The sequence below is a fragment of the Macrobrachium nipponense genome, chromosome 4, assembly GCF_015104395.2.
Source record: "Macrobrachium nipponense isolate FS-2020 chromosome 4, ASM1510439v2, whole genome shotgun sequence".
Taxonomy (NCBI): Eukaryota; Metazoa; Arthropoda; class Malacostraca; order Decapoda; family Palaemonidae; genus Macrobrachium; species Macrobrachium nipponense.
This window is the reverse complement of record NC_061100.1, coordinates 121,439,127-121,466,626: the sequence shown is the minus strand read 5'-3', so window position 1 is coordinate 121,466,626 and position 27,500 is coordinate 121,439,127. Positions and strand designations below refer to the sequence as shown.

General features: G+C 45.5%; 2 protein-coding genes across 2 annotated transcripts in view; one reads left to right on the top strand and one right to left on the bottom strand.

Annotated features, from left to right (window-relative positions):
• Nucleotides 1-7,438, bottom strand: part of LOC135211105 (elongation factor 1-beta'-like) — a 14,070-nt gene extending 6,632 nt beyond the window's left edge. The window contains exon 1 of the mRNA XM_064244188.1: nucleotides 7,263-7,438. Within this exon, the coding sequence (XP_064100258.1) occupies nucleotides 7,263-7,345 (83 nt within the window). The 5' untranslated portion in view covers nucleotides 7,346-7,438. The remainder of the gene's footprint in view (nucleotides 1-7,262) is intronic.
• Nucleotides 7,439-7,858: 420 nt separating this feature from the next.
• Nucleotides 7,859-27,500, top strand: part of LOC135211104 (NADH-ubiquinone oxidoreductase 75 kDa subunit, mitochondrial-like) — a 66,842-nt gene continuing 47,200 nt past the window's right edge. The window contains exon 1 of the mRNA XM_064244187.1: nucleotides 7,859-8,010. The gene's annotated coding sequence lies outside the window, so the exon portion shown is untranslated. The remainder of the gene's footprint in view (nucleotides 8,011-27,500) is intronic.

Sequence of the window (27,500 nt, the reverse complement as noted above, 5' to 3'; positions counted from 1 at the left end):
GATTTTTTCGGAAGAGTTACCGCGAGGAGATAAAGAAAATGTTATTTTTTTCATAAATTCACCATAAATCGAAATATTGTGCTAGAGACTTCCAATTTGTTGCAAAATTAAGGTAAATGCTTGAATATTACTAGACTATAAGCGTTTTAGCTTACAATTGCATTATTCGACCATTTCGGTAGAGTCAAAGTTGACCGAAGGTTGAAATTTTGGCAATTATCGTTATTTATATGAAAATATCTCAAAACTGATAAAAGCTACAATCATGAGTATTTTATTGTTGTATTCTACATAAAAATGCGCACATTTTCATATATAATACTTCATGTAACGGCTAATTTACAATGGTACAAAAATTATGTCAAAGTGACGAAATAATTTCCGAGATGTGTCACAGATACTTTTTAGTGCGGCAAGAAAGAAATTCGCGCTTGGGCGTCTGCGTATCGATTGTAAACAAAACAACACCTTGATCCGTGAACTCCCAGCATCCCCCAAGGCGCGTGATTCAAGAGTTTTCGGCTGGTAGGCCTAAAAGTATTTTTCCGCAAATTTTTAAAAAAACTTTTGTATGTCGACGTAAAATACGCCCAGTTGGCACCCGAGAGACAAAAAATGTTGACGTAAAATACGTCCAGTCGGCGTTTAAGGGTTAATAACACAAAACAATACAAAAATTACAATTATTACAATGTCCAGATAGCGTATAGGTTAGGTAAAATGAGGGCTTCTTACCCACAATAGTGGTTGTTTGTTTGTTTGTATGGTGTTTTTACATTGCATGGCACCTGTGGTTATTCAGCAACGGGACCAACAGCTATACGTGACTGGCCAAGACCAAACTGACCACGCCATTGAGGCGCAATTACACAACAGTGGTTGATTGTGATTTGCAGGTAAAATTGCTGTGCTATTAAGCAATGCTGATGAATATTAAGTTTGTAATTAATTTGTATTTTTCAGAGCTAACAAACCTTCGATCTTAACATTAGGATAGATCTGGCACTAGCTGGAAACTACTTTCTTTAACCGCCTTGGAGAGTTGATGCTCTCTTTTGCTTTCGTCCTGAATAGCAAATTAAGGACAATTTGCATTTTTCTTTCACATGGAGATACTTCTGGCAAAAACTGGTTTGGTCATTAAAATGACTACCTCAGAGGGCTCAACACTATCGAACTCTTTAATGGGAAAGGCAAAAGCCGGAATGGGCCCCCTCAACCAAAGCTAGGTGTCAGAATGCAGACAAGGAAACACCTTCTGTAAGCACTCCAGTGAAGCATGATAATTCAAAAGCAGCAAGTGTAGACAATGATAAACCATGAGCATGTACCTCACTCTCATCTAATTAGAGCAAAACATGCATTCTTGGGTTGACATTCTTGGAGCGAATATGCTGATTACCTTCCTCCATGTGCAAATCCTTGCTGGACTGAGCCAGAGGAGAATGAGCAGTTTGGAAGGCAGGAGCTAAGAGGTGATTTTGCAACTCAAAATAGTAGTACTATATATACTCCACCCGACTTTCACAAATACTGTTACTAAATATCTTTTAGGTATACATACTATACTCCACTTCTTGCCAAAGCACATTCCTTGCAGGAAATCAGGGAGCAGGGACTTACCCCTCCCCCAAAAAAAAACAAAGCTAAAGATCTAATGCAAACCCCAAATCCATTCATGTTCTTTACTACTTTGGTCAAACTTTTTGCTTTCTCTATTGCAAAAATAAACACCACATACATACAGAATGAAACTGCCTTTACTCTCCTGCATACTACCAATTAACCAGCATGCTACCAGCTTATGCAGAGGATAACTCCTATGTAAAAAGCAATGATTTTTATTTCTGTGGGAAAAATGTTGGATGATTGAGGGGATACCAAGCGAACAATGTCTTTCCAAACTAAAATGTAAATAAGTTCATTCAAAAACCCATCAGAAATTATCATAAATCACCTACTTCTATGCTGAAATCAACTAGGCAACTTTTTTTTCTAAATGCATCAAGACACCTCACACTAAAGTTATGGTTGGTATATTTAAGGAGTCCCTGCCTGACCTTTCTTTGACCCATACTCATATTCTGGAGTTGAAAATATTTTCAGTTTGTTTTTTCAACATTTGATATTCATTTCAGTTGCAAGTTTTCAAGATACTACATTACCTTGTAGGGGTCACCAACATGATGTCATCTACACATCTTTCCCAAACAAAACACACCTAGTGAGCATAAAGCCTTTCCGCTTCACTACGGTATCAGACGAACGTTGACCTTTCAAGTTAATCTGTGCTTTATTTCTAGGCAATGGTTCAATCATGTGTTGTTGTAGGATACACTAATAAGTGGGGAAAGGGAATCCTAGTATCCTGCCATCGTATTCCCAGCAAAAAGGACAAGGAAAGGAGAAATAAGTAGCTGGCAGCCACTCACTGTCCAACTCATGCAAGGGTTTAAGAAAATTATGATGAAAGAGAGCAGTGGGACAGCACTTCGTACCTGGCCTAAATTGCTCAGGAAGTATAAGGTAGAACATTTGCTCAGTAAATGAGTGATATTACTAAGTTCAAAAGACCCACACAATAGCCCCTCTATGTCTATACCACCATTAAAAGTTTGTCTGCCAAACATTGCAGAGATCGATGTTCCAATATTTTCCCGCCATACCAACACATGGACATAATTGTTCATCCATACATATCTAATTTGTCCTATCTTTCAATTTTTCACATGGACAGAAATGTTCATCCATACATATCTAATTTGTCCTATCTTTCAATTTGAATTTGATCTTTATGAGATAATATAATCTTATGCAATATATTAGAGCAAAAAAAGTATTTTTATATTGAAATATTCAGATTTACATATTTTTGTTGATATAGTTTCAGAAAACTGCTCAAAATCACGCAATTCCACAATATAGAAAATTTAAAACTTTATTACTCCACCACATTCCTATAGCATATTTATTTATTTTAACTCATATACCAACAACAAATACAAAAAATTTTAATCCCATGTTTTTAGAGTAAAAAATAATTATAGACTTCAAAGGAGCAACAGGGATTCACAGAAAATGGATCTAGATAAAAGACCCATGAATTTCAGAACATTTCACTATCAAGAGTGCAGTGACACAGACAGCTTGGCCTCATGTGAAAGTTGTTTGAGACTACTGGATTCTAAACCTTTATGGAAAGCAAAATAATATTTATTTTATATTCAAATATTTATTGTTGCCATGAAATGTTTTTCCTCTCATGGTAAGTGATAAGTGAAGGTAACTGATTGAAAAACTTGAAACATGAGTAACTGAGAATATTTTTTTCACATTTTGAGAAACTAATACAGCACTCACTAGAAGACACAATGTAATAAGCAAGAAAGAAACCTTACCCTGCCATACATGTACACACTGTACAGTGTGTACAAAACACATGACAAAGTTAAATTATGTGTACAAAACACATGACAAAGTTAAATTAGGTGAGAGTATCATCAGCTATTGTTCACTTTTACCCACCAGCGTACTGCGAGAGAGAGAGAGAGAGAGAGAGAGAGAGAGAGAGAGAGAGAGAGAGAGAGAGAAGGAGAGAGAGAGAGAGAGAGAGAGAGAGAGAGAGAGAGAGAGAGAGAGAGAGATTCACAAAATGACCATTCTTAGAGCATACTGCTGCTTTGTTCTTAAATCTTCTTATATAACGTGCTTATCTAATAAAGAACACCAAAAACTACCGCAAATTCAATGTTGGCAAAAACCTGATAAATCTGTAGATGAGCTCTGGATGGATATATCATTCATTAAATTCTTTTACCTGACTACAGAAATGCATATTTTCAATGAAGTACAAGGGAAATAATTAGAGAAATTGACTAAAATATGTTAAATGACCAAGCGGCAACATAGAAGCCACTGACCCCGGAATGTGGCCACCTTCCCGAAAGAGTAACTAAATTTGGTGCTATGAGCATCAGTCAAGAGTTGTGCCCCATCCAGGGAGCACAACGTGACCTCTATACCTCTCGAATAGTGTTTTCTCCTAGATTATGAAATAATGGAACAATTCAAGTGCTTTTTCGGGAAGTGGCAGTGTTCCAGGATCAGTGGCCACTATGTTGCCACTTGGTCATTTACCCTAATTCACAATATGAACCATCTTCTGGGTTAGCTTATTTTTACAGTCATCTGGGAAGTGGCAGTGTTCCAGGATCAGTGGCCACTTGGTCATTTACCCTAATTCACAAAATGAACCATCTTCTGGGTAGCTTATTTTTACATTCACCTCCAAGGGGCTGATACCTAGGTACTGGCTAAACACACAGTCCAACAGTTACTGGTAAATCTAGGTAATAACTCCGCATCTGCTATTTCTTTGGAAATTACGGTTTCCATTAGGGCAAACAACCGAGTGGACTACCCAACTCACTGACTACCGCGGTTTTGGCCACCCTCCGAAAAAGTACTTTAACATGTCCTGACACCGGAGACCATGAGTTGTTGGTGGTGATAGCAGGAGCTCAAGACGTCTACTCTTCTTTCGAAGTAAGCATTTTCTCCAAAGTTAGAAATTATGGCCATATTTTAAGATTTAAACAGGATAATGAAAAGTGTGGCCAACGCAGTGCACACTACCCCAAAACGCTTTCGAAATTTTTACTTACGATTAAAACAGTTTAGAAGATTGACGCCATCTTGATATTTGCCGAGTCGCTTGTGTCAACAAACTTCCCATTTCCTGTGCTAAATCTGTACACCATAGATGCTGGGGCACTTTCATCACAACAATCGTACACCCGACCTCTAACCAGTACTTATTCGTACTTATTCAAGGGGACTACGGCATTCTTTGCGGCGTTTTGCGCTCTTCAATTGTTTATCAGTGTTGTCAATTGGTATGTGTTTACCCTCCAAACTGGGGAGTATAAGACTTACACAAAACCGGGGAAATAAGTGAAATTAGCATATCTTTTGTAGTAAATATACATATTACAGCAATTTTATCATTACTGCATTACTATGACAACTAGAATTCATGGAAACAGTTTGTAAATGCATCGGCGTATGTGTGAAGCTCCACTAGATTGGCAACGATGAGTCTTTTTGCCACTGTCTGCTCATACTAAAGAAATATCTGTAATTTTTCGGGGTTAATTTAAGTGCAAAAAAGGGATAATAGACATGAATTAAATAAACATTTTGAAGTAAAGTTAAACTAAATAATGAGTAAACAATTAAGGGAATAAAGCTTTGCACCTCATAAACATGTTGTCTGCTGCTCGTAACTGTGTTTGCAGAGTGAGTGCTTAGGAACCAGGAACAGCAATGTGGTTCAAGTACCATTTGGAGTGAATTAAGACCAAAATGTGTATAATTACAATCAAATAAGCACTGTGGAGTTTCAGTTGTAATGGCAGTATGGATAAAACCACCGATTACAAGGCAAAAATGAATTCAGTTCAAACCATACCCCCGCGAATAAAAAGTTTCATACTTTCACTAATATAGTAGGCAACAAAATGTTGTTTTATTGTGCTGATTACAACTGCAAACGTACATACTACGTATATAGGGTAAAAAAACCGCATGGTACAGGGGTGGACCATGTACGATCAATGTGTACAACCCCAAGAAAAGTACATTATAACGCGTCCTGACACCGGAGTAGAGGTCTTTAGCTCTGTTTCTCACCAACAAGAAGTCGCGTCTGATGCCCATCTCCGATGTCAGGACGCGTTATAATGTACTTTTTTTGGGGTTGTACACATTGATCGTACATGGTCCACCCCCGTACCATGCAATTTTTTACCCTACGCTAACATTATTCAAATGAGTGCTGGGAAGGCTGGGAAAGATGGTGGATTGTGTGTGGTTAGAACGGCCAGCCGCCACGCGATTGCCGCCATATTGATTTTCAAAACTGACTTGAAAACATAAAAACCGCATGGTACAGGGGTGGACCATGTACGATCAATGTGTACAACCCCAAAAAAAGTACATTATAACGCGTCCTGACATCGGAGATGGGCATCAGACGCGACTTCTTGTTGGTGAGAAACGGAGCTAAAGACCTCTACTCCGGTGTCAGGACGCGTTATAATGTACTTTTCTTGGGGTTGTACACATTGATCGTACATGGTCCACCCCTGTACCATGCGGTTTTTTACCCTATTTTAAGAAGAGCTCACATGCTTATTTTAGCTCGTATGGGGCTTTCATATATCAAATTATGTTGACGAAAGTTTAATCTTTTGAATGGTGTGCTTAAAGTTGTAATTGTATTCTTGTTCCACCAATTAAAAATAGTGAATAAGGTCTGGCCAGCGCGATGATGATGGATTGTCTGCGGTTGTTTACCCTAGTATTGAACACAGCAAAATACGTTTGACGCCCCAATCCCTAGTGGCTGTCGTATTGGCGGGAACGTTCCTTGCAGAGTTAGCTATTGCCTACAATTACCGAATTCCAAACAATTTACCATCTTTTTAATGTTCATACCAGCAGGGTCAGTAATAAATATGGCATTCAAGTAAGTTGGCTGGTACCAAGATGAAAAGAAGACAGCCACACAAGATACTGCTTCTTAGGCTAACTAATATAAATTTACCTTCTTTTGTTCATATCTAGGTACCTAGGCTACTTTCACATTCACCACCAAACGTGGTGGAAGCGCAACATGATGTGTTTTGTACCAGCCCTCAGGAATGAAATTAAACTCGGCCTAATGAGCAAATTTGCCTATTAAACTACTAAATCTAAATATTTCCCATTCCACAGGCTTAGCACTGACTGACCTACGGATACCTGAGGGTGTTCAGTCCAAACAACAGGGTCCAGTCTAAGAACCTTGTTTAACTTCACAAAACTGAAAAGAATTACCCGACCGTTAATTTTAAACATAACCAGATTATAATGATGTCCTCAAACGTGAACTCACCACACCAATACCTTAGGTAGGTATACCATGTAAACCTTACGAAGGGTCGGATACCTAAGGTTATGGGAAAACGAGGGCAAACTGCGACAACAGATTCGAGTCCTTTAATGACGTTGAAGAGCCCAAGTTCCACTAATTTATCCAAAAACGATAAAATTAAGGCTACAAAATCACTTATCATATCCACTAGTTGGTGTGTTGACCGACAAAGGTGAAATATACCTGTGGAAAGGAAGGAATTTGCTCCGGAACAAGGTAAACACATGGCGATTCTCAGGCACTGCAGATGTCTATCTAATACTATTTTAGCAACGAAAGTTCTCACCCTTCAATGTAGCTGCGGTCGCCTAGGTAGTCATTAAGGGCTTTAAGACCACTGTCGGACTTCAGATTTCCAAACTGAGTCATTTTTGGTATATTTTAGGTCCAAAAATAGTGCCCTATCTACGGCCGAGCCAGCAATCGGCAACAGTTGGACGGTCAGAGACCGATTCAACACCCGAACACGGGAAGGAAAATTTAAAATTGATATTTCATTAAACAGCCGTTAAAAAGTGTGTATTTGAGTTTTAAATGAGACAAATACAATAAATTTGTAAATCAGATGAAGAGTATATCACACAATTCTCTATATATTTAATAAATTTTCCATATTTAGATAATTTTAGATCAATCGAAGCCAGAGTCAGTGAAAGTATTCAAATACAGGAAATTCTGCAGTGGACATATGAAGATGGTTCTTTTTCCAAAATGATAACCTTGTTTTTATCAAAAATACACTTACATTATCATTAAATAACGAAAACCAAATAATTATTATTTAATTAATTACACTTTTCTTATTAATAGAATCTGTCATAAAACATGCAACGATACCACGACGTTTAGAAATTAAAAGAAGTGTTCATAGTTATTTAACAAATCTAATATTTAAAATATAACATAATAGCCGTAGCGCAGAACGTTTTGTAATAGAACCAAAGACGTAGTACAACAATAATATATTTACGCAATCCAGCCTGTGATTGGTCTAAAATTTCGTCCATCTTAGCGCTCAGCTGATCGTTGTTGTGGTAAGAAATTTCATCTTGTGTGCCTTCCTTACTCGTGTTATTTATGGTAACGAGTCTCCTATTAAGACAACGGGAGACGAATGAAGTAAAATTGCTATTGCCAGCAATGCAAAGAAAATAAAGCGAAGATATTTGCTGTCAGCCGGCGAGGTGTCAATTTGTTTTGGTTTTTGGTGTTCAATATCCGTCCAATTTTATTATCCAAAAAATATGCCTAGCCTAATATTCAGATCAAAAATGTACGCAGCAATTTGCATATGTCAGAATCCCACCCGTAACTAGGCCTGACCTAGAATTGGCGTAGACTGGTCGGTCAAAGTCTACTAGGGAAGTAGACTACCGTAGCCTACACCGAAGATGCTAGCGGTGTACCTACCTAGCTAGTACATACCTAATAGCTACTTACTAGCCAGTACCTCCCTATTTTAAGTACGTCTAAATAAAATAACGAAAATCTCAATAACATAGGCCTACCAGTCAAGACCAGGACTGCCGTAGCCCTAGATGTATAACTAGTAGTACCTAGTAGTACCTAAGCATTTTAAAGGGAATCTTCTTCCCAGCTGATCCCCATTTTTAGGCTATATACCTATGGGGTCGCCGTTTCTATCTAGTATTTCTATCATTCTAACGACTTGGGTAGGTACGTCTACAAAACCCATTACCCAACCTAACCTAACCTCAGATGCTGTGTCCTAAACTGGCAGATGGAGTTCCCAGCCCCCTCCAAATAATTTGTTTGCCGTGTAAGTGGAAATGCTTTTTTTCTCATTAAAATAGTAATCGTATCGATAGTATTGTATTAAAGAACCAGGAACCCGTTTGAAGAATTGGTAGATCTAGGTAGCCTAATAACTCTGCATCAGTAGGTATTTCTTTGGAAATGACAGTTGTTCCGATACGTAATACAAACCCTCGGTCCTTTAACAATAGGAAGGTAACTAGCGGCAGCTGGGACGGTCGTAAGCTTCGAACAAGGGGAGGAAACGGTAGTTAACTGCTTGTCCGATCGTGCGCGCGCGCTCGCGCCCGAGAGGTGAAGAATCACTTTGCTTTCGGCCGCGGGGTGTGAAGGACGTGTTCGTCATCGCTCTCTGCCCGCTTCATCGTCGTATGCTTTGTTTATATTGTGTTTTTTACTAATGGTTGAAAATGAAACTGTAAGTACACTGTTTTCATTTTCATTACTTAATTATGAATCAACATGGAACTATCGCCGTAGAGACGGCGATTTCCGCTCTTTTCATGAATTGAACCCTTGAATTATGTCTCGGTGCCGAGGGTGGGCGCACTCGCGCCGAGTCATGTATTTTGGGCGAAAGTGTGTAATTGAAAGATTGTAAGTAGCACTTTTTCATTATATTTTTGCCCTGTGCGTTCGTTGCCGAGAGCTTGATTGCGCTCGGCAAGAGCCTCTTATTTTTGTATGAATAGAATGCAATGAAAGTGGATTCGCAATGCAGTTTTCTTTTCATTTTCATTTATTAATTGCATCAAATTTAATTTTGGATCAATTTCCGCTCTTACCCGGGAATTAATCCTTACGATTTATTGCTGTGAAAGTGAAAATAGCAAGTGCAGTATTGTTCATTTTCATATATATTTATGATAGCATCATATTATTATGGATCAAGTTTCCGCTCTTACCGGGAATTGATTTTTCCCTCTTTAAGTTCTATGAAGTGAATCGCAAGTGCAGTATTCTGTTTCATTTTCATATTACTTTTCACTGCTGTGCGGGGTAGGGGAAGCGAAGGTCTGCCAGGAAGTCGTCGGAAAGCTCTCCCGCGACTCCCTTGGTATCCGATTCTTCGTCTTCTTTCCTGCCCCCCCGCTCAGCTTCCTCGTATTTTGTTTTTGGGGTCTTCCTTCCGTTCGGGGTGGGGCATGTCTCCCCCCCCGTGCGCGAGGGAACCCCTCTTACTAATCTGTCTGTGCTACCGCAGGTGCTACATCCGTGGGAGACGACCTTGGACAGGTATGGACCACTGCGGCTGCAGGGCGTGCCTAGCATCCACGATCTGCTGCAGAGTCTAGCGAGGTCTGGGGCGGTGACCTTGGAGTGGTCTCCACTACAACCTTCACGGCCGCTTATGCTGCTTCCCCCCGCTGGTCTACACTCCCCATGCTGTGTCGGTGACGCCGTCTGCCGCTTCTAGGGCCGGTCGCCGCCGTACCGAGAGGGGTATGCCGCCGCCGCCTGTGTTTTCTCTTCGTGTTGCCTGCCCCAGACCTTCCGCTGTTTCCAGCAGCTCGCCCCTGGACCGACCGCCAGTACCACGCTGGCTGCCGATGATTCTACGAGGCGATGGCTGGGCTGCCGTACTGTCGCTGATGTGGTTCCCGCTACTGGCTTGGCTGTCCCTTCTGTGTTTACCGCTGCCGCTGTTCCTGCCGCTCCTGAGCTGGTTGCTGTTCCTGTCGCTCCTGGTTCCTCGCCTGTCCATGCTGGGTCCTGCCCATGGTGTGTCTTCCCTCAGTCCCAGGTCCTTCCGGACAGGTGCAGTCGGGCCGTGTTGCTTCGGCAATAGGCCCGACTCTGGCCTGGATGGAGGACCTGACGACTGTCCTGCGTGAGCTGACGAAGAAGAGGAAGGTGTCATCTTCGTCTTCGTCTGTTGCTGCCTCTTCCCCTTCGACTTCTAAGGCCCATAAGCCGAAGAAGAAGAAGGCTGCCTCCCCCCCCTAAGAAGTCTCCTTCGGGAACTTCTAAGGGCCCGTCCCACCGAGGTGGGACGGGGGGGTGGGGGGCCTTCTGCTGGTCCTCCTGCTCCTTCGGGAGCGGGGCCCGTTCGTCCCCTTCCGTCCGTAAGGAGATAGACGGGGACCAGAGGAGTATCGGTTAGCTCTGGTACTTCCTCGCCTGGTGCTAGCGGCGATGCCGCTACGCCAGGTTCCGGCTCGGTCTCTCGTTCGCGGGAGATCCCGAGTGTACGCTCTCCCTCGGGAGACCGTGCAGCCAAGTTTCGGCGCCAGAGTTCGCTCGGCGCCAAGACCACGGCACGGAGCAGAAGGCTGGCGAGAACCGCTCAGTGACTCTCGCCAGGCCAGCGGCCGCTCTCGCAGCGACCCAAGCTGGTAACCGGGTTTTGTTATTCCCCCATAAGAAGACTCCTTCGGGAACTTCGAAGGGCTCGTCACATTCCGGTGTGACGGGGGGTTCTTCTTGCTGGTCCTCCTGTTCCTTCGGGAACGGGGGCCCGTCTCCCCTTCTGAGAAGAAGAAGAAGACGGGGACCAAGGGTGTGCTGGCTACCGCTGGTACACCCTCGAGGCCTGGTCTTGGCAGCTCTGCTGCTAAGCCAGGTACCGGCTCGGTTTTCTCGTCCGCGAGAAGTTCCGAGTGTACGATCTCCTTCGGTGGTGACCGTGCAGCCAAAGTTAAGACGCCTGAGTTCGCTCAGCGTCATGACCGAGGCACGGAGCAGAAGACTGTCGAGAGCCGCTCAGGTGACTCTCGCCAGGCCAGCGGCCGCTCTCGCAGCGACCAGCCGGTACCTCGGGTGGACGTGACGGTCTCTGACCGGCCACGGGTGGAGGCTGGGAAGAGGTCCCCCAGGTCCCCTCGACCGACGGTACCAGCCTCGGCTGGTACCAGCGGTTTGACGTGCCGCGAGGACGCTCACCGGTCTCACGGCGAAAGCGAGCTCTGCAGGTCACCTGACCGCCGCTCCCACAGGGACCGGGCGGATACGGTGACCAGCAGCAGCTCGTCTGACGCACGGGACCGGGGTCGACGTGCTCAGTCGAGCCGCTCGCCACAGGTGAGCGGCACGGCCAGGCCTGCAGATCGATCCCCACCGCGGGTTGGTGATCGGCTGCAGCCCCCCACGTACGCTGGTCCTGCCAGCGAGCGGGGGGGGGGGAGCGTCAGGTCTGTCTCTCCACTACCTTCAACTTCCTCGGGCTACACCGGGAAGAGCGAGGTAGCTAGGAGTGATCGTGAGAGGTGCGCCGCTCACGATCCCGTCACGACGCCGCACGTGCCACGTATGGTCTTAGGACCAACCAGGACGTACGCGCAAGTGATTGGAGGCGACCGTCAGGGGAGAGTGGGTAGCGTCAGTTCTGTCTCTCCGATACCTTCAACTTCCTCGGCATACGCCAGGAAGAGCGAGGTATATAGGAGTGATCGTGAGAGATGCGCCGCTCACGATCCCGTCACGACGCCGCACGTGCCAGGTTGGTCTTAGGACCAACCAGGACGTACGCGCAAGTGTTGGAGGCAACCGTCAGGGATCTGTTGCTGTCCTTCTTCTGAAGGAGGAGGGTCCTGGGAGCTGCTCTTGTTGGAGGGACTGGACGGTCCTACTCCTCAAGACGCTGTAACTTCCGAGATTCAGAGTAACTTTACCCAGGTTATTGCACTGATTCGTCAGCACAACGACCGGGGGGGAAAAGGAAGGAATCGCCGCTCCCACCAGCAGAGCCCATGTCTCTGCTCGAGTCGTTTTGGGGGCCCGAGAGGGAACCAAACCGACGGTGGGTATGCCGCGATCGGAGCTTGCCGATTCTGTCTTGAACCAGAGTCTCTCGTCTCCGGACAAGAAGGCTCTCTCAGTTCTGGCCGGTCGATCAATGCTACTTCCACCTCCTCTACTGCGACAGCGGCGTTTCTATGTGTCTTCGGACACCGTATTTAAATACTCCTTCGGTCCTCCTGAGAGGTTTCGACCTCGACGAGGACTGGAATGAGTCGGAGGACGGTATCGGCTCTCTCCTGTCAGGTGTCGATCAGCCCCACCCAGACGACGTTCACAGTGGCGGCAGACCCTTACCTACAGTGAGAGTTCGTAACCCTCCTCGGGAAAACGTTTTTCCTCCTGACGATACGTTTCCCAGACTCTGAGAGGCCATCGCCGCAAGGCGATGGCTGCTCCTACTCTTCTCCAACTGCTAGTTCCACTGGGAAGGCGAGCGAGTATCCAATTCCTCCCCCACCCATTCCCTCTCTCCTTACGGCTACGAGGGAAAGGGGAAGGATCCTACAGAGATTTCTCTGTAGGATCCCCACGTTGGGGACTGCGCTACCAGGGGGGACCTTCGGGTCCTACCTGACGTAAGCCCCGGTCGTTGAGGAGGGATCCTGCCCCATTCTCGATTTCTACGGGAATCGAGAGGACCACCAGCCGATATCGTTTGACGAATTCGGTGGGGGTTTCGCAGACTGCTTAGAATTCTACGGAATTTCTAGCGCATTCAGAGTGTTAGAGTTTCTTACGATCTCCAAACACTTAGGCGAGACCACGGTCCAAAGTGAGCGAGACGAGAATCCCCGATATGTTACACGATAATCGGGAACCTCGCCTATGCTCGAATTCCTGGAATTTCTAGCATTAGGAAGAAGACTGCTGCTGAAAGAAGACTATCTCACAGTAGGCGACCAACCTGGAATAGAGAAGAACGGACGGGAATATCCAGTTTGGCTTGAACTATCGTCTTAGTATTTTGTTCACCATTGAAGCTTTCCTTCGAGGAAGACTTCTCCTTCACTCTCTTTAATAGAGAACGAAGGTGGTCGATCTCCAATCCTTATTTTGTTTTCTTGAAGGAAAGAATTTAGGATGGAGATCGTTGTTCAGAATCCTACAAATATACTACGTATATTAACCTCGCGACATGATTCTGCTAAGCAGTTGAATGGTCCGAGGGGTAGGCGCATATCCTGGTTATTTTACGGATTGCGACTTAGACGAAAAGTATTCTAATTGAACTGCAACCCGGGTTGCCTGCAACCTCCCAGGAGTTTCCAGTTTCAATTTTATATACTTATGGTGTTGTCACAACAACACCATTGTTCCGACACGGCATACAAACCTTCGGTCCTTTTACAATAGGAAGGTACTAGCGGCAGCTGGATAGGTCGTAAGCTTTCGAACAAGGGGTTCGGTAGTTAACTGCTTGTCCGACAGGCGCGCGCGCGCGACTGGTAGGTAAACAAACCACTTTTGCTTTCGGCCTGCTGGCGTGTGGACGTGTATCATCGCTCTCTGCCCGCTTCATCGTCGTTGCTTTCGCATGATTGTGTTTTTCTTTTTCTATTTATCTAGTGAAACTGAATTGTAAGTACAATCATTTCATTGAATTCAATTGTGAATTAAAGGATCTTGTTTCCTTTTCACCACGCCCTCCGATACCGAGTGCCGGGACTGAAGGGCGTAAGTGCGGGAATTCATTTTCCCAGAAATGATCCTCGTATTGTGTGTGCTCGGTGCCGAGGGCGGGAGCGCTCGCTCCGAGCGTATATTGGGTTGGAAATGTGTAGATGAAAATCGTAAGTAAGTGCTCTTTTCATTTATATTTTTTTGACCTGTATGCCCGTTGCCGAACGAATGCGCTCGGCACGGAAACTTATTCAGTATGGAAGTGGAATCGCAAGAACAGTAGTCTTTTCATTTTCATATTTTTTTTTTGATTGTAGCAATACTCATTTTGGATCAGTTTCCGAGCTTACCCGGAAATTGATCCTTCCCCCTTTTTATTTTTGAATGAAGTGAAATCGCAAGTGCAGTTCTTTTTCATTTTCATTTTTTATTGAGATTGCATTGTTTACTGGGATCAATGTTTCCGCTATTCCCGGGAATTGATCCTTCCCCTTTTTAATTGTATGAAGTGAAATCGCAAGCGCAGTAGTCTTTTCATTTTCATATATTTTTTGATTGCATCAATTCATTATGGATCAAGGTTTCCAGAAACCTTGATCCATAAAGGTAAGGAATGGATCCTTTCACCCTTGCGCTCGGTACCGAGGGCGCAAATGCGCTCGATCCGAGCCCTTAGTCATTGTGAAGTGAATCGTATGCAAGATGCATTTTCATTTTATTCCTTATTATTGATTGCATCAATATTTATTTGGTTCAAGTTCCGCTCAGTCAAGGAATTGATCCTTATGCCCTTGCATTCGGGCCGATGGCACGATTGCTCTCGGGCTCTTATATTGTTGTTGGGTACATGGGTACTGTGCGGGGGTGGGGAACGAGAACCCCCCCCGCTCAGCTCCCACAGATGGCCCTTCCCCTTCCCCTTGGGGGGGGGGTGGAGGTTATCGGCGTTCTTCTCCCTCGCCGATCCGTCGAGCGCGGGGGAGGGCGCTCGGTGCCCGATGTACAATTGTATTAGGGGTCTTCCACTCGTTCGGAGAGGGCTCACCCCCCCGCGCGAGGGGACTTCCCCCCCACTAATCGCTACTACTGTTATTTCCGCAGGTGCTACTGCCACGAGGGTGAACCTTGGTGAGGTATGGGCGTCCTTCCATTTGCAGGGCGTGCTAGTGTCCAGGGGCTGCGGTTCTATGTCTGGCCCTACTGCGGTCACCCATGGAGTGGTGACCACGCAACCAGGTGACGACGTCCCTCCTCACCTGGTGTACTCGCCTCACGTGGTAACAGTCTTGCCTACAGCCGCGTGTGCAAGTTGCCGTTCGCCGTACCGAGAGGGGGGCGTGCCGCCGCCGCTCGTGGTTGCCGCGCTGCAGCGACCACACTTCCGCTGCCCTAGAGCGCGCCCCTGGACCTGCCGCCGGGGTACCAGGATGTTGCTGGCTGCTGCTGCCTCCACTTCCTGTGTTTCCGGTGCTGCCTGCCGTACCTGCCGATTCTGGGCTGACTGTCCATGCAGTTGCTGCGCTGGCTGTCCCTGCCGTTGCTGCGCTGGCTGTCCCTGCCGTTGCTGCGCTGGCTGTCCCTACCGATGCTGTGCTGGCTGTGCCTGCTGTTCCTGAGATGCCCATACCTGCTGATGTCGTCCCTGTTCGTGGTGGTACTACCCCAGACTTTGGTCTGTCTGTACAGGTGCGTCCGGGCCCTGTGGCTTCGGCTACAGCAGCCCCGGCTCCGCCCTGGATAGCAGATCTTACGTCTGTCCTGAGGAAGCTGACGAAGAAGAGGAGGAAGGTGTCGTCGTCGTCGTCTTCATCTTCTTCATCGTCGTCGGCCGCCGCCTCTTCCCCTTCGACTTCTAAGGCTTCACAGCCGAGGAAGAAGAAGGTTGCCTCCTCCCTCTAAGAAGTCTCCCTCGGAGTCTTCTCGGGACCCGTCTCAACCTCGGTGGGAGGGGAGGGGGGTTCCTTCCGCTGGTCCTCCTGCTCCTTCGGAGCGGGGCCCGTCTCTTCTTCCGCAAGGAAGAAGACTACGGGACCAGAGGGGTACCGGCTAACACCGGTACTCCTCGCCTGGTGGTCAGTGGTTCTGCCACTGCATCAGGGTCCGTCTCGGCCTCTCGTTCGCGGGAGGTACCGAGTGTACGGTCGCCTACCAGCGACCGTGCAGCCAGGAACCAGACCTCTGAGTCCGCTCAGCGTCAGGTTCACGGCACGGGGCGGAAGACTGGTGACAGCCGCTCATGCGACTCTCACCAGACCAGCTCTCACTCTCGCGGCGAACAGCTGGCTACCCGGGGGGGTGACGTGACGGTCCACGACCGACCACGGGCTGAGGCTTGGGAAGAGGTCCTCCCGTTCGCCGGTGCCAGCCACGGCTGGAACCAGCGACGTGACGTGCCGTGAGGACAAGCACCGGTCTCACTGTGACAGTGGAGCCTGCAGGTCGCCTGACCGTCGCTCTCACAGAAAGCGACCGGGTAGTTAACGGCAACCAGCACCAGCTCTTCTGACACTCGAGATCGGGGCCGCTGTGCTCAGTCCAGCCGTTCTCCACAGCGAGACGGTTCGACCAGGCCTGCAGCTCGATCGCCACCGCGGGTTTGACGATCGCCTGCAGCCCTCCAAGCCTGCTGGTTCTGCCAGCGAGCACGAGGGAGCGTCAGGTCTGCCTCTCCCGTACCTTCAACCTCCTCGGGTTACACCGGAGGAGACGAGGTATTGAGGAGTGATCGTGATGGGGTGCGCCCCTCATGATCCCTACCACGACGCCCTAGTACGTGTCCAGGCACGGTTTCGTTGGAACCTGGCCAGGACGTATGCGCAAGTGGATTTTTGGGGAAGACCAGAGAGGGCTGTCGCTGTTCCCTTTTTAGGAGGAAGGTTCTCGGAATATGCTCTTGTTCGAAGGGCTTAACGGTCCCACTCTGCAAGATGCTGTGACTTCCGAGATCCAGAGGAACTTTGCCGAGGTTTACGGCGCTGATTCGTCAGCACAATGACCTCGGGGAAGGATCGCCGCTCCCACCAGCATAGCCACGTCTCGGCTCGAGTCGTTTTGGGGCCCTCCCGAGAGGGAACCCAAATCGACGGTGGGTCTGCCGCGATCGGAGCTTGCCGACTGTGTTGAACCAGGTAGTCTCTCGTCTCCGGACAAGAAGGCTCTCTCAGTTCTGGACGGTCGAACAAGCTACTTCACCTCCTCTACTGCGACAGAGGCGTTTCTACGTGTCTTCGGACACCGTATTTAAATACCCCTTCGGTCCTCCTGAGGTTTCGACCTCGACGAGGACTGGAATGAGTCGGAACGGTATCGGCTCTCTCCTGTCAGGTGTCGATCAGCCCCACCCAGACGACGTTCACAGTGGCGGCAGACACTTACCTACAGTATGAGTTCGTAACCCTCCTCGGGAAAACGTTTTTTTCTCCTGACGATACGTTTTCCCAGGCTCTGAGAGGCCATCGCCGTAAGGCGATGGCTGCTCCTTTTCTTCTCCAACTGCTAGATCCGCTGGGAAGGCGAGCCAGTATCCAATTCCTCCCCCATTCCCTCTCTCTACGGCTACGAGGGAAAGGGGAGGGATCCTACAGAGATTTCTCTGTAAGATCCCACGTTAGGGGCTGCGCTACCGGGGGGACCTTCGGGTCCTACCTGACGTAAGCCCTGGTCATTGAGGAGGGATCCTGCCCCTTTCTCGATTTCTACGGGAATCGAGAGGACCACCAGCCGATATCGTCTGACGAATTCGTTTTCGGTGGGGGGTTTCGCAGAGTGCTTAGAATTCTACTGAATTTCTAGCGCACTCAGAGTGTTTCGAGTTTTTTACGATCTCCAAACACTTAGGCGAGACCACGGTCCAAAGTGAGCGAGAATCCCGATAATTGTTACAACATAATCGGGAACCTCGCTTATGCTCGAATTCCTGTAATTTCTAGCATTTGGAAGAAGACCGCTGCTGAAAGAAGAGTAATCTCACAGTATGGCGCTTAACCTGGAATAGAGAAGAACGGACGGGAACTTCCAGTTTGGCTTGAACTATCGTCTTCGGTTATTCTGTTCACCATTGAAGCTTTCCTTTGGGAAAGACTTCTCCTTCACTCTCTTGACTAGAGAACGAAGGCGGTCGATCTCAATCCTTATTCTCATTCCTCGAGGGGAAAAGAAAAGAATTTAGGATGGAGGTCGTGGTACAGAACCTACAAATATACTACGTATATTACCCTCGCGACATGATTCTTTAACAGTTGAATTGTCCGTGGGGTAGGCGCATACCGTAGTTAACTCTACGGTTTGTGACCGAGACGAATTGTATCTTAATTGACATGCAACTCGAGGTTGCCTGCAACCTCCCAGCAGTTATCAGTTTCGATTTTAGATACTTGGTATTGTCATGACAACACCAAATCAGCTTTTGTATTTACCTCAGCAAATTCCGTTTTGGTTTAAATATAATTTGCTCGGAGGCGTATTCTTTATGCTCGATGGTTCTAGCCGAACGCATTCCTTCGTGGAATAATGGATTACCTGGCAACTCAGGAATGACGAGTTCACCCGAGAGCTACTGCGTATTGAACTGCCTGATAGCGGCTCAGTATCAGCTAGGTCTCGGAGATGCACGGTCGGTTACGTCTCTCTCTCCCCTGGTTGGATTGACTACCGAACCGTATCTCTGCCCAACAATCATGGACTTAGGTCTCTGATTAACGGGGATTCTCGCAATAATGAAGGACCATCTACTGCTGTGACGCTCGATTTCATCGCCTTCGACATTGCGAGAATTTTCAACAGAGATATCTCTTGGACTCTTTCATCTTTCTGTTTACCGCACGGTAACAGAAGTCTGTACTAGTCAACCGCTGCATCGCACTGCGATAATGCGAATGATTTTTGCAGACTCTGAGTTTGTCTTCAAAATATCTCGTATTCGTAGGTGTGCAATTTCATTGCTCGCCCCTCGAAGTTAATTAACAAGATTATGTCAGAAGACATACGCCTACTCTCCGACCTGACCAGCTCTACTTCCAAATGTTCAGCCCATGAGAAGCAGTTCTTCAGGCAGTAGTTCCCCTGTCTTCATTACTGGAAGCGCTCCGCTTTTATTGCAACTACGATCCTCACCGGACAGCAATCAATAGCGTTAGCGTTCTCAGTCTTTGTAGCACAGGTTCAGAATCTTGAGAATCCTTCTCTCGGTTCAGCTGTGAAGACGTAGGTTGCATTTTCTGTACACCTTCGTCTTCAACGTCACATAGTGTTGTTTCTCCTTACCCGAGAATCAACTATACTATGAGATTATCTTGCCATCCAAGGACCTCGGTCTCTAGAAGGCAATTGACTTTCGCCTGTTGGGCACATGCCTTAAGAGAGTCATCACCTTGCCTTCTGGCATCGGTGACGAACAAATTATTTGTTTAGTCTCTTGGCATAACCCTGTTAAGGCGAAGGTCACGTGACTTGCTCGGGTGCTTGGACAACTTGCCTCCTACCGAACGCAGTCAGTAGGCAGCTGTCAGAGCGCCCAAGTCTGTTTACGAACTTCGCTGTGGACTTAGTTCGGTTGTTCCATAACAATCTTTTCTTCGTCCTAACGGCTTGTCACAGTACCCATACCATCGACACCCACCCACCATTGAGTGTCGGTGTCCTATCCACTACCGAGAACAACAACTTCGCTGCAGACGGATAGACCAGTATGGGTACAGGACATCACCGAAGTCGAGAAGAGGGATAGGTCATACGACAATTCCCTTCTTTTCCTCTGAGGTAATTGCATGACTTTGCCTGCGAAGTCAAACATCCAGGGGATGGGGATTCGTGACGCTCGATTTCGTACCGAATTCGTAGCGAAGACTCTGAACCCTTCGGTTCCTGACGATCGGTTAGAGTCCTTCACAATCCCCTCCCTAATGGACTTCACCGCCTTCGATGCGAAGGAGATGCTGCTTTGTCCTGTGAAAGCGCGACCGCGCTTTCTGAAGAAACTCGACATCCCAGGCTGAGTGTTGAAGACTCTTCGTCAGCACCAAGATGACCTAGAAGTACACTCCCCTCGAGTTACACAAGGAATCTTCTCCGTGGCGCAGGTACTGAAGGCAGGGGTCTGGTACAACCAGACCACTGGCACCTCCTTCTACCTTTTGGATATTGCCCACAGGTCCTTGGATCGTTTTCCTTAGGACCCGTGGTGGCTGCTCAACACGTTGTCTAGCTAACCCAGACCCTAGCAGGCTGAACAGCATCGAGTCCTGGTGTGACTGTAAGAATAGATAAGTGAATGAGAGAGTGACTGGCTTCTCTTCCTATCTTTTTCTACCCCTCTACCTGTGGGTAGAGGGATACGGTCATCACCTTGCTGGATCAGGACGAGATGCGGTGGAGCTACTCGACAGAGCCCCATCCTATCCCTTTCACTAGGGATGGGAGCGAATATCCACCACTTCCTCCTACAAGGGGGGGGAAGTGGATGCCAACAAGAGACAAAACCATAACGTTGTTGCCTCTTGAAAATAGGAACTTGTTCTTGTTTGCTGGTACGAAGAGATACGCTTGCCTCTCTCTTAGTACTTGGTCCAGAGGTCTGACCATTGATCCTGCGGTGCACACCCCGATCAATCGGACAGAGGCTTGGATCCCTCCCTCGCTCTTACGACCAGGGAGGCTTCCAAGGTTGGGCGAACACCAGTCTGTTCACAAAAGACTCAGATTCCACCCACCAAGAAGTGAGTCTTCCTATTGTAAAAGGACCGAAGGTTTGTATGCCGTGTCGGAACAAATGACAATTTGTCCAAAAATTGCATTTTTCCTAACTATACAAACCTGAGGTCCCTTTTACACATAGCCCCACCTCATGCCACCCCCCCTCACTCTGCAGATTTTTGCTTGGGCCAAAAGCAAAAGTGATTTGTTTACCTACCAGTCGCGCGCGCGCGCCTGTCGACAGCAGTTAACTACCGAACCCCTTGTTCGAAAGCTTACGGACCTAATCCAGCTGCCGCTAGTACCTTCCTATTGTAAAAGGACCTCAGGTTTGTATAGTTAGGAAAAATGCAATTTTGGACAAATTGTCATTTTAAGCTTTTATATTTACCGAAATTCGTTTCGCTTAAATATAATTGCTCGAGCATATCTTTTTATGCTCGGTGGTTCTAGCCGAACGCACCTTCCGTTCGTGGAAAGGATTACTTGGCAACTCAGGATGACGAGTCAGCGACAGCTACTGCGTATTGAATTGCCCGAGGCATTTCAGTATCAGCTGCCGCTTTGAGATAGACGGTTTTTGGTTTTATGTCTTCTCACCTGTTTTGATTGAATAACAACCGTATCTCTGCCCAACAATCACGGACTTAAGTCTCTGATTAACGGGGATTCTCGCATACATGAATGACCATCTACTGCTGAGAAACGCTAGTATTCATCGTCTTCGGTATTGCGAGAATTTTAAACAGAGATATCTATTCGACTCTCATCTTTCTGTTTACCGCACGGTAACAGAATTCTGTAATAGTCTCTTGCTGCATCGTATCCCGATAATGCGAATGATTTTTGCGGAATCTGAGTTTGTCCTCAAAATATCTTGTATTCGGAGGTGTACAATTGTTCATTGTTCACCCGGATTAGCAGATGTATTGAAAGACATCGCCTACTCCCCACACCTGCCAGCTCTACTTCCAAACGTTCAGCCCATGAGAAGCAGTTCTTCAAGCGGCTCTCCCCTGTGTTTCATTACTGAATAACGCCCCGCTTTCATTGCACAACGAACAGCAATGAAATGGCGGTTAGCGTTTTCAGTCATTTGTAAGCACAGTTTAGAATCTTGAGATTCCTTCTCTCGATTCAGCTGGAAGACGTAGGTTGCATTCATTGCCTACCTTCGTCTTCAACGTCACATAGTGTTGTTTTCTCCTTAAGCTGAGATTCAACGTCTATGAGATTTTTCTTGCCATCAGGGACCTCAGTCTTTTGAAGGCAATTGACTTTCGCCTTTTGAGCTTATGCATTAAGAGAATCATCGCCGCGCCGTCCGGCATCGGTGACTAACAAATATTTTATTTGTTTGGTCTCTCAGCATAACTCTTTAAAAGGGGCGCAAAGGTCACGTGACTTACCCGATGCTTGGACAACTTGCCTCTACTGATTCCGAACCAGTCCAGTCAGCAGCTGTCAGAGCGCCCGAGTCAGTTACGAACTATGCTGTGGACTTAGTTCGGTTGTTCCAGAGCAATCATTACTTTCGTCTTAATAGCTTGTCAGTATGAGTACTGTACATAACCAAAGTCGAGAAGAGGGATAGGTCATACGACTATTCCCTTCTTTTCGTCTTAGGTAACTGCATGACTTCTCTTGAGAAGTCAAGCACAAAGGGATGGGGATTTGTGACGCTCGATTTCGTACCGATCTTCGTAGCGAAGACTCAGAACCCATTCGGTAACTGACGATTGGTTCGAGTCCTTCACAATACCTCCCTAATGGACTTCACCGCCTCCGATACGAAGGCTATGCTGCTTTGTCCTGTGAAGGTGCGACGGAGCTGTCTGAAGAAACTCGACACCCAGGATGAGTGTGGACGCCTCTTCATCATTCTCTCGCGTTCCGCAAGAACTTCTCCGTGGCGCAGGTAATGAAGGCAGGCGCCTGGTCCAACCGGACCGCATGCACCTCCTTCTACCTTCAGGATATTGCCCACAGTTCCTTGGATCTTTTTCCTTAAGAACCGTGGTGGTTGCTCAACACGTTGTGTAGTTAACCCAGACCCTCGCAGGCTGAACAGCATCGGAGTCCTGGTGTGACCGTAAGAATGGATGAGGAATGAGAGTGTGACTGGCTCCTCTTCCCCACTTTTTCTTCCCTCTACCTTTGGGTGGGAGAGGGGACGGTCGTCACCTGCTGGGTAAGGACGAGATGCAGGTGAGCTACTCAATAGAGCACCATCCTATCCCTTTCAGTAGGGATAGGAGTAAATATCCACCACTTCCTCCAACAAGGGGGAGGAAGTGGATGCCAAATTGAGACAAACCCATCATTTTATGATTGTCTCTTGCAAAACAGGAACAAGTTCTTGCTTGCTGGTACGAAGATTATACGCTTGCCTCTCTCTTAGTACTTGGCCCAGAGGTCTGACCATTGATCCTGCGGTGCACACCCCGATCAATCGGACAGAGGTTTGGATCCCTCCCTTGCTCTTACGACCAGGGAGGCACTCAGGGTTGGACGAACACCAGTCTGTTCACCAAAAAGACTCAGATTCCTCCCACCAAGAAGTGAGTCTTCCTATTGTTAAAGGACCGAGGGTTTGTATTACGTTTCGGAACAAATGACAATTTGTCGAAAATTGCATTTTTCCTAACTATACAAACCTGAGGTCCTTTACATATAGTCCCACCTCATGCCACCCCTCACTCTGCAACTTTTTGCATGGGCCTAAAGCAAAAGTGATTCTTCACCTCTCGGGCGCGCGGGCGCGCGCACGATCGGACAAGCAGTTAACTACCGTTCTCCCCTTGTTCGAAGCTTACGACCGTCCCAGCTGCCGCTAGTTACCTTCCTATTGTTAAAGGACCTCAGGTTTGTATAGTTAGGAAAAATGCAATTTTCGACAAATTGTCATTTTCCTGTTGTAGCTAGGCTATTTGGTATGCTTATTAAGAATTTACTGTTATTTTTTGGTGGTTGACTGTAACTCCCAAAGGCTATAGTGCGTTTACTTTTCTAGGTAAGATCGCTAGAGTGGGGCCAGGTAGAAAAGGCAGAGTTGTCATATCTACGGGTATGTAAGTCCCATTAAATGCTTCCTGCAGGTATAATCCTCCTTAGGAGGATTCACTTTAGAACTTGGGAGTCGACGAAAGTGTTTGCTTCTTCCCTGTTAACTTTTTTTTCCATTCTTGATTCTACTTAGCTATTCTTTCTTTCTCTTTCTATAATTATAGATGCGCAGAGTGGCCTGTTGGCTCTGGTGTTTGGACTTGAAACATAAATTCATAAGTCAGTTGATCTATTATGCCCTTGGAAAAGACAACCACGCTTTCATTCTCTGCATAACATTTTTATCAAAATCATCCAAGTCAGTCACAGGACTCACTTTCTCTTTTCTTTTTTGAAACACTTAGAGATTCCATTATATTTCCCACCAATCTTGCTTCTTAAGTCTACGAATAGTCATCTCTAACACTTTTCTTGCTTCAGATGTTCTCTGGATATTCTTCGAAACATCAGTTACAGGACCTTCAAGATGTTTTTATAAAATGAAATATTTCAGGAAATTATAGACTTATTTCCTTGGCCTCAGGTGGTGGGTGAAGACGTTTACGGGAGTCATTTGGGATGGGCTGTCCATACTTTTCACAGTGGGTGATCAAGTGCGAGTATCCTTTAACGATATTGACCATGACCTTTTAAATCCTCTTAAAAACCATAGGTCCCCTGAACTCAGATGTGGCATCGCCAGGAAAAAAATATGCCATATCTTCATTTTCATGAGTGAAACTGAGGTTTTCACGAAGAATATACGAAATAAGATATATTTAAAATATCTGATGCAAACAAAGAATCACATTTTAAGAAATAAAAACTATTTCAATAGACTCCATGAAGTTAATATGATTTCCATAACGTGAAAATTGGCAACGTATGATTTCTGTACAAGCCACAGCGATCTTAGAAAAGTAAACACACTATAGTATAAACACTGCAAAATACATTGGATGCCCCATTCCCAAGTGGCTTTTGTATTCACAGGACCGTTCCTTGCAGTCCGTGCGGAGTTATTGCCTAGAATTACCAAAGGATTCACTAAAGGTTGCACCTGCACTGCAGTAACATTGATTATATTAAACACATCAGAATCTTATCACATAAATAGGCTACCACAAACAGGTTGAAAAAAGATTTTATAATACTAATGAGAACCAAACTGAGGCAAGTGTGGGACAGTTTTATGAGGCAGTGGTTAGGATTTCCAATAGAGTAATTGATTTTTTATGTTCCACCTGTTTGTGATGGGTACGTGTGTGATGAGGTGCCAACTTTTGTTTCTGACATGATTTACTGCAGAACGGATGCACCCTTAGCCTAGATCAGTATGAAGACAGTCAAGAAGACAGCTAAAATCAGAATAAGAATACTAAGCATCATTACTAACACAGTACCAAGTATACCCATATTTGAAGAATTACTGTACAATAAGGGAAATACTAGCTTACTTTATAATCAGGTCCCTATCATATTGGGTAAAGTCAATTCACTTGGGCAGATAAGATGGAAAACTGGTAAAAACGAAGCATAACACTTATATTTCTGTAAGTGACAGCTTAGCAGCAATAAAGCAACTGAATGAGTGTGGGTATAACAAAAAGAGAAAAAGAGAAATTTTAATATTTTGTGTAGACAACCCCATGGTTGTTACCCTTTCAAGCTTTTTCCAAGTTCTTTGTTTTGATGTTCATGCAAATGTGGCTCCAAATCGGATTTTTTTTTCCTGGTGTTTTATGGGTAAAGTTGGCTAGCATGTTTTGAACAGTTATTGTTTATCATCTTGGAGTATTGGTACAAGGATAATGCTGGAACCTGATTGGTTAGGTTTTTGTTCCAAGGTTCTCCAGGTAAGTGGGGTTGTTGAATTCCAGTATTGCTTGGAAAAATCAAGTATCATGTATTGTGGTTCCCTAGCTACAGATTTGTAACTTGTTCCTAGGATTATTTGTACTGTATTGCAGCTTTTTAGTGTATTTTGAATGTTTTCAGGGTTCTTTTCAATAGCCAAATAGCAATTTTACAGATACTGGATCTAATTACACCTTAGAATTAAAAGTGGGAACCAAGTTTTAGAGCAAGGTAATATAGCTAAGTATCTATTTATCCCATGATACTTCTGCAAGTTTTGATTTTGATCAAGGTAACAATTACCAAACACTGCCACGTAAGGATCCAGCTTCCTGGATTACGTTGCAACTCTATTACATGTTCATTGTGATTTACCATGCCCTTGATTTGGGTAGGTGAGGGCTATCATCCAAAGGGGAGGACAAATATTACTTATTCTCCTCCTACCTAAAAATCCAGGTTTTCAATTTGATCCCACATAATTATAGGATATAAGGGGTTCAATATCTCTAAAACTACACTATTTTCCTAGTTAAATGAATGTCAGAAATGTTAAAATAACACTGAAACATTTAGAACTATATTTTCAGCTTCATTATACAATTTTAGATCAAAGTCAAAATTTTCTGAAGAAAGAACAGGAAGGAAGTTCCTGTTTCCTCAAATACGCCATCCATATAACCATGCGTGTTCAAGAAAGTTGCTTAGTAGCACTTTTGTAGGTTATTGTTGTCTGAAAGATTCTGGAGTGTTACCATACTGTTTTGAGTGGGCTTACAGAATTTTTTTTCCAATGTGAGGTCGTTAATCAATTAGTAACAATTTTGAAGTTGCTCATAACTGATTTCAGCAAGGAAGCAGATTTCAGATTATTTTGTGTCTTTTGAATTATTTTGATGTACAATTTGGTTTGGAAACACATTGTGCACTCTTTATCACCTCATTCATTCAACTTTGTTACCTCAGAAATACATAGTGGGACTATCTTCAGTTACTGTTACTGTATACATGTGTTATCCTCTGCACAGACTGGAAAGGATCTTTGGAGCTTGGTAACTTGTTGTTTACCATATTTGACATCATATAAGATGAACCCTTCTTCAGCAGGTCAGATTCAGGATAAAAAGTTTTTAGTGTATTTTAAGCTTATAGATTTTTTAAAAGTCTAGCTGTACATTACACAAGCAGAAACATAGCTGTATAAAAGCAATTTGGCAGTACAGACAAGCAATAAGCATACACAAAACATCTCAATAGCAGGAAATAATAAAATGATAATAATACTAATAATAAAATTAATAATAATAATATTAAAATTAATAATACAGTCATACCCCTACATATGAAAAATCCAGGTTACAAAGGCAAAGACGGAGAGTTTTTTGCTTCTGTGTACGAAAATAATTCATGTCGCGAAAAGGTGTACTGTAAAGTCCAAGATTCGGCCAGGCTGCTGAGAACAATTTTAAAACTTGCGTGTCGCCAACTCAGTAGGCTCGCCACCATCCTCCCGCTCTCCCATTGGTTCCTGATGCTAGTTACCGCCGTAAGATCCTGCTCTCCTATTGATCAGCATCTGTCCCATTATGCATCTACGTAAGGGAGTTCCTTGACCATTTGATTTCGGCAGCGTTATTGTACACACGTGGAATTCGTTCGTTCACATAGATTTCGTTCGTTAACGTAAATTCGTGTTAGTGATTTCGTAAAGTTTAGTTCTAATGTTTTCTGCCATTTTTTAATGTTTCATAAAGTTAAGTGTTCATGTTTTCTGCCATTTGTCCTCCTCCTCTGT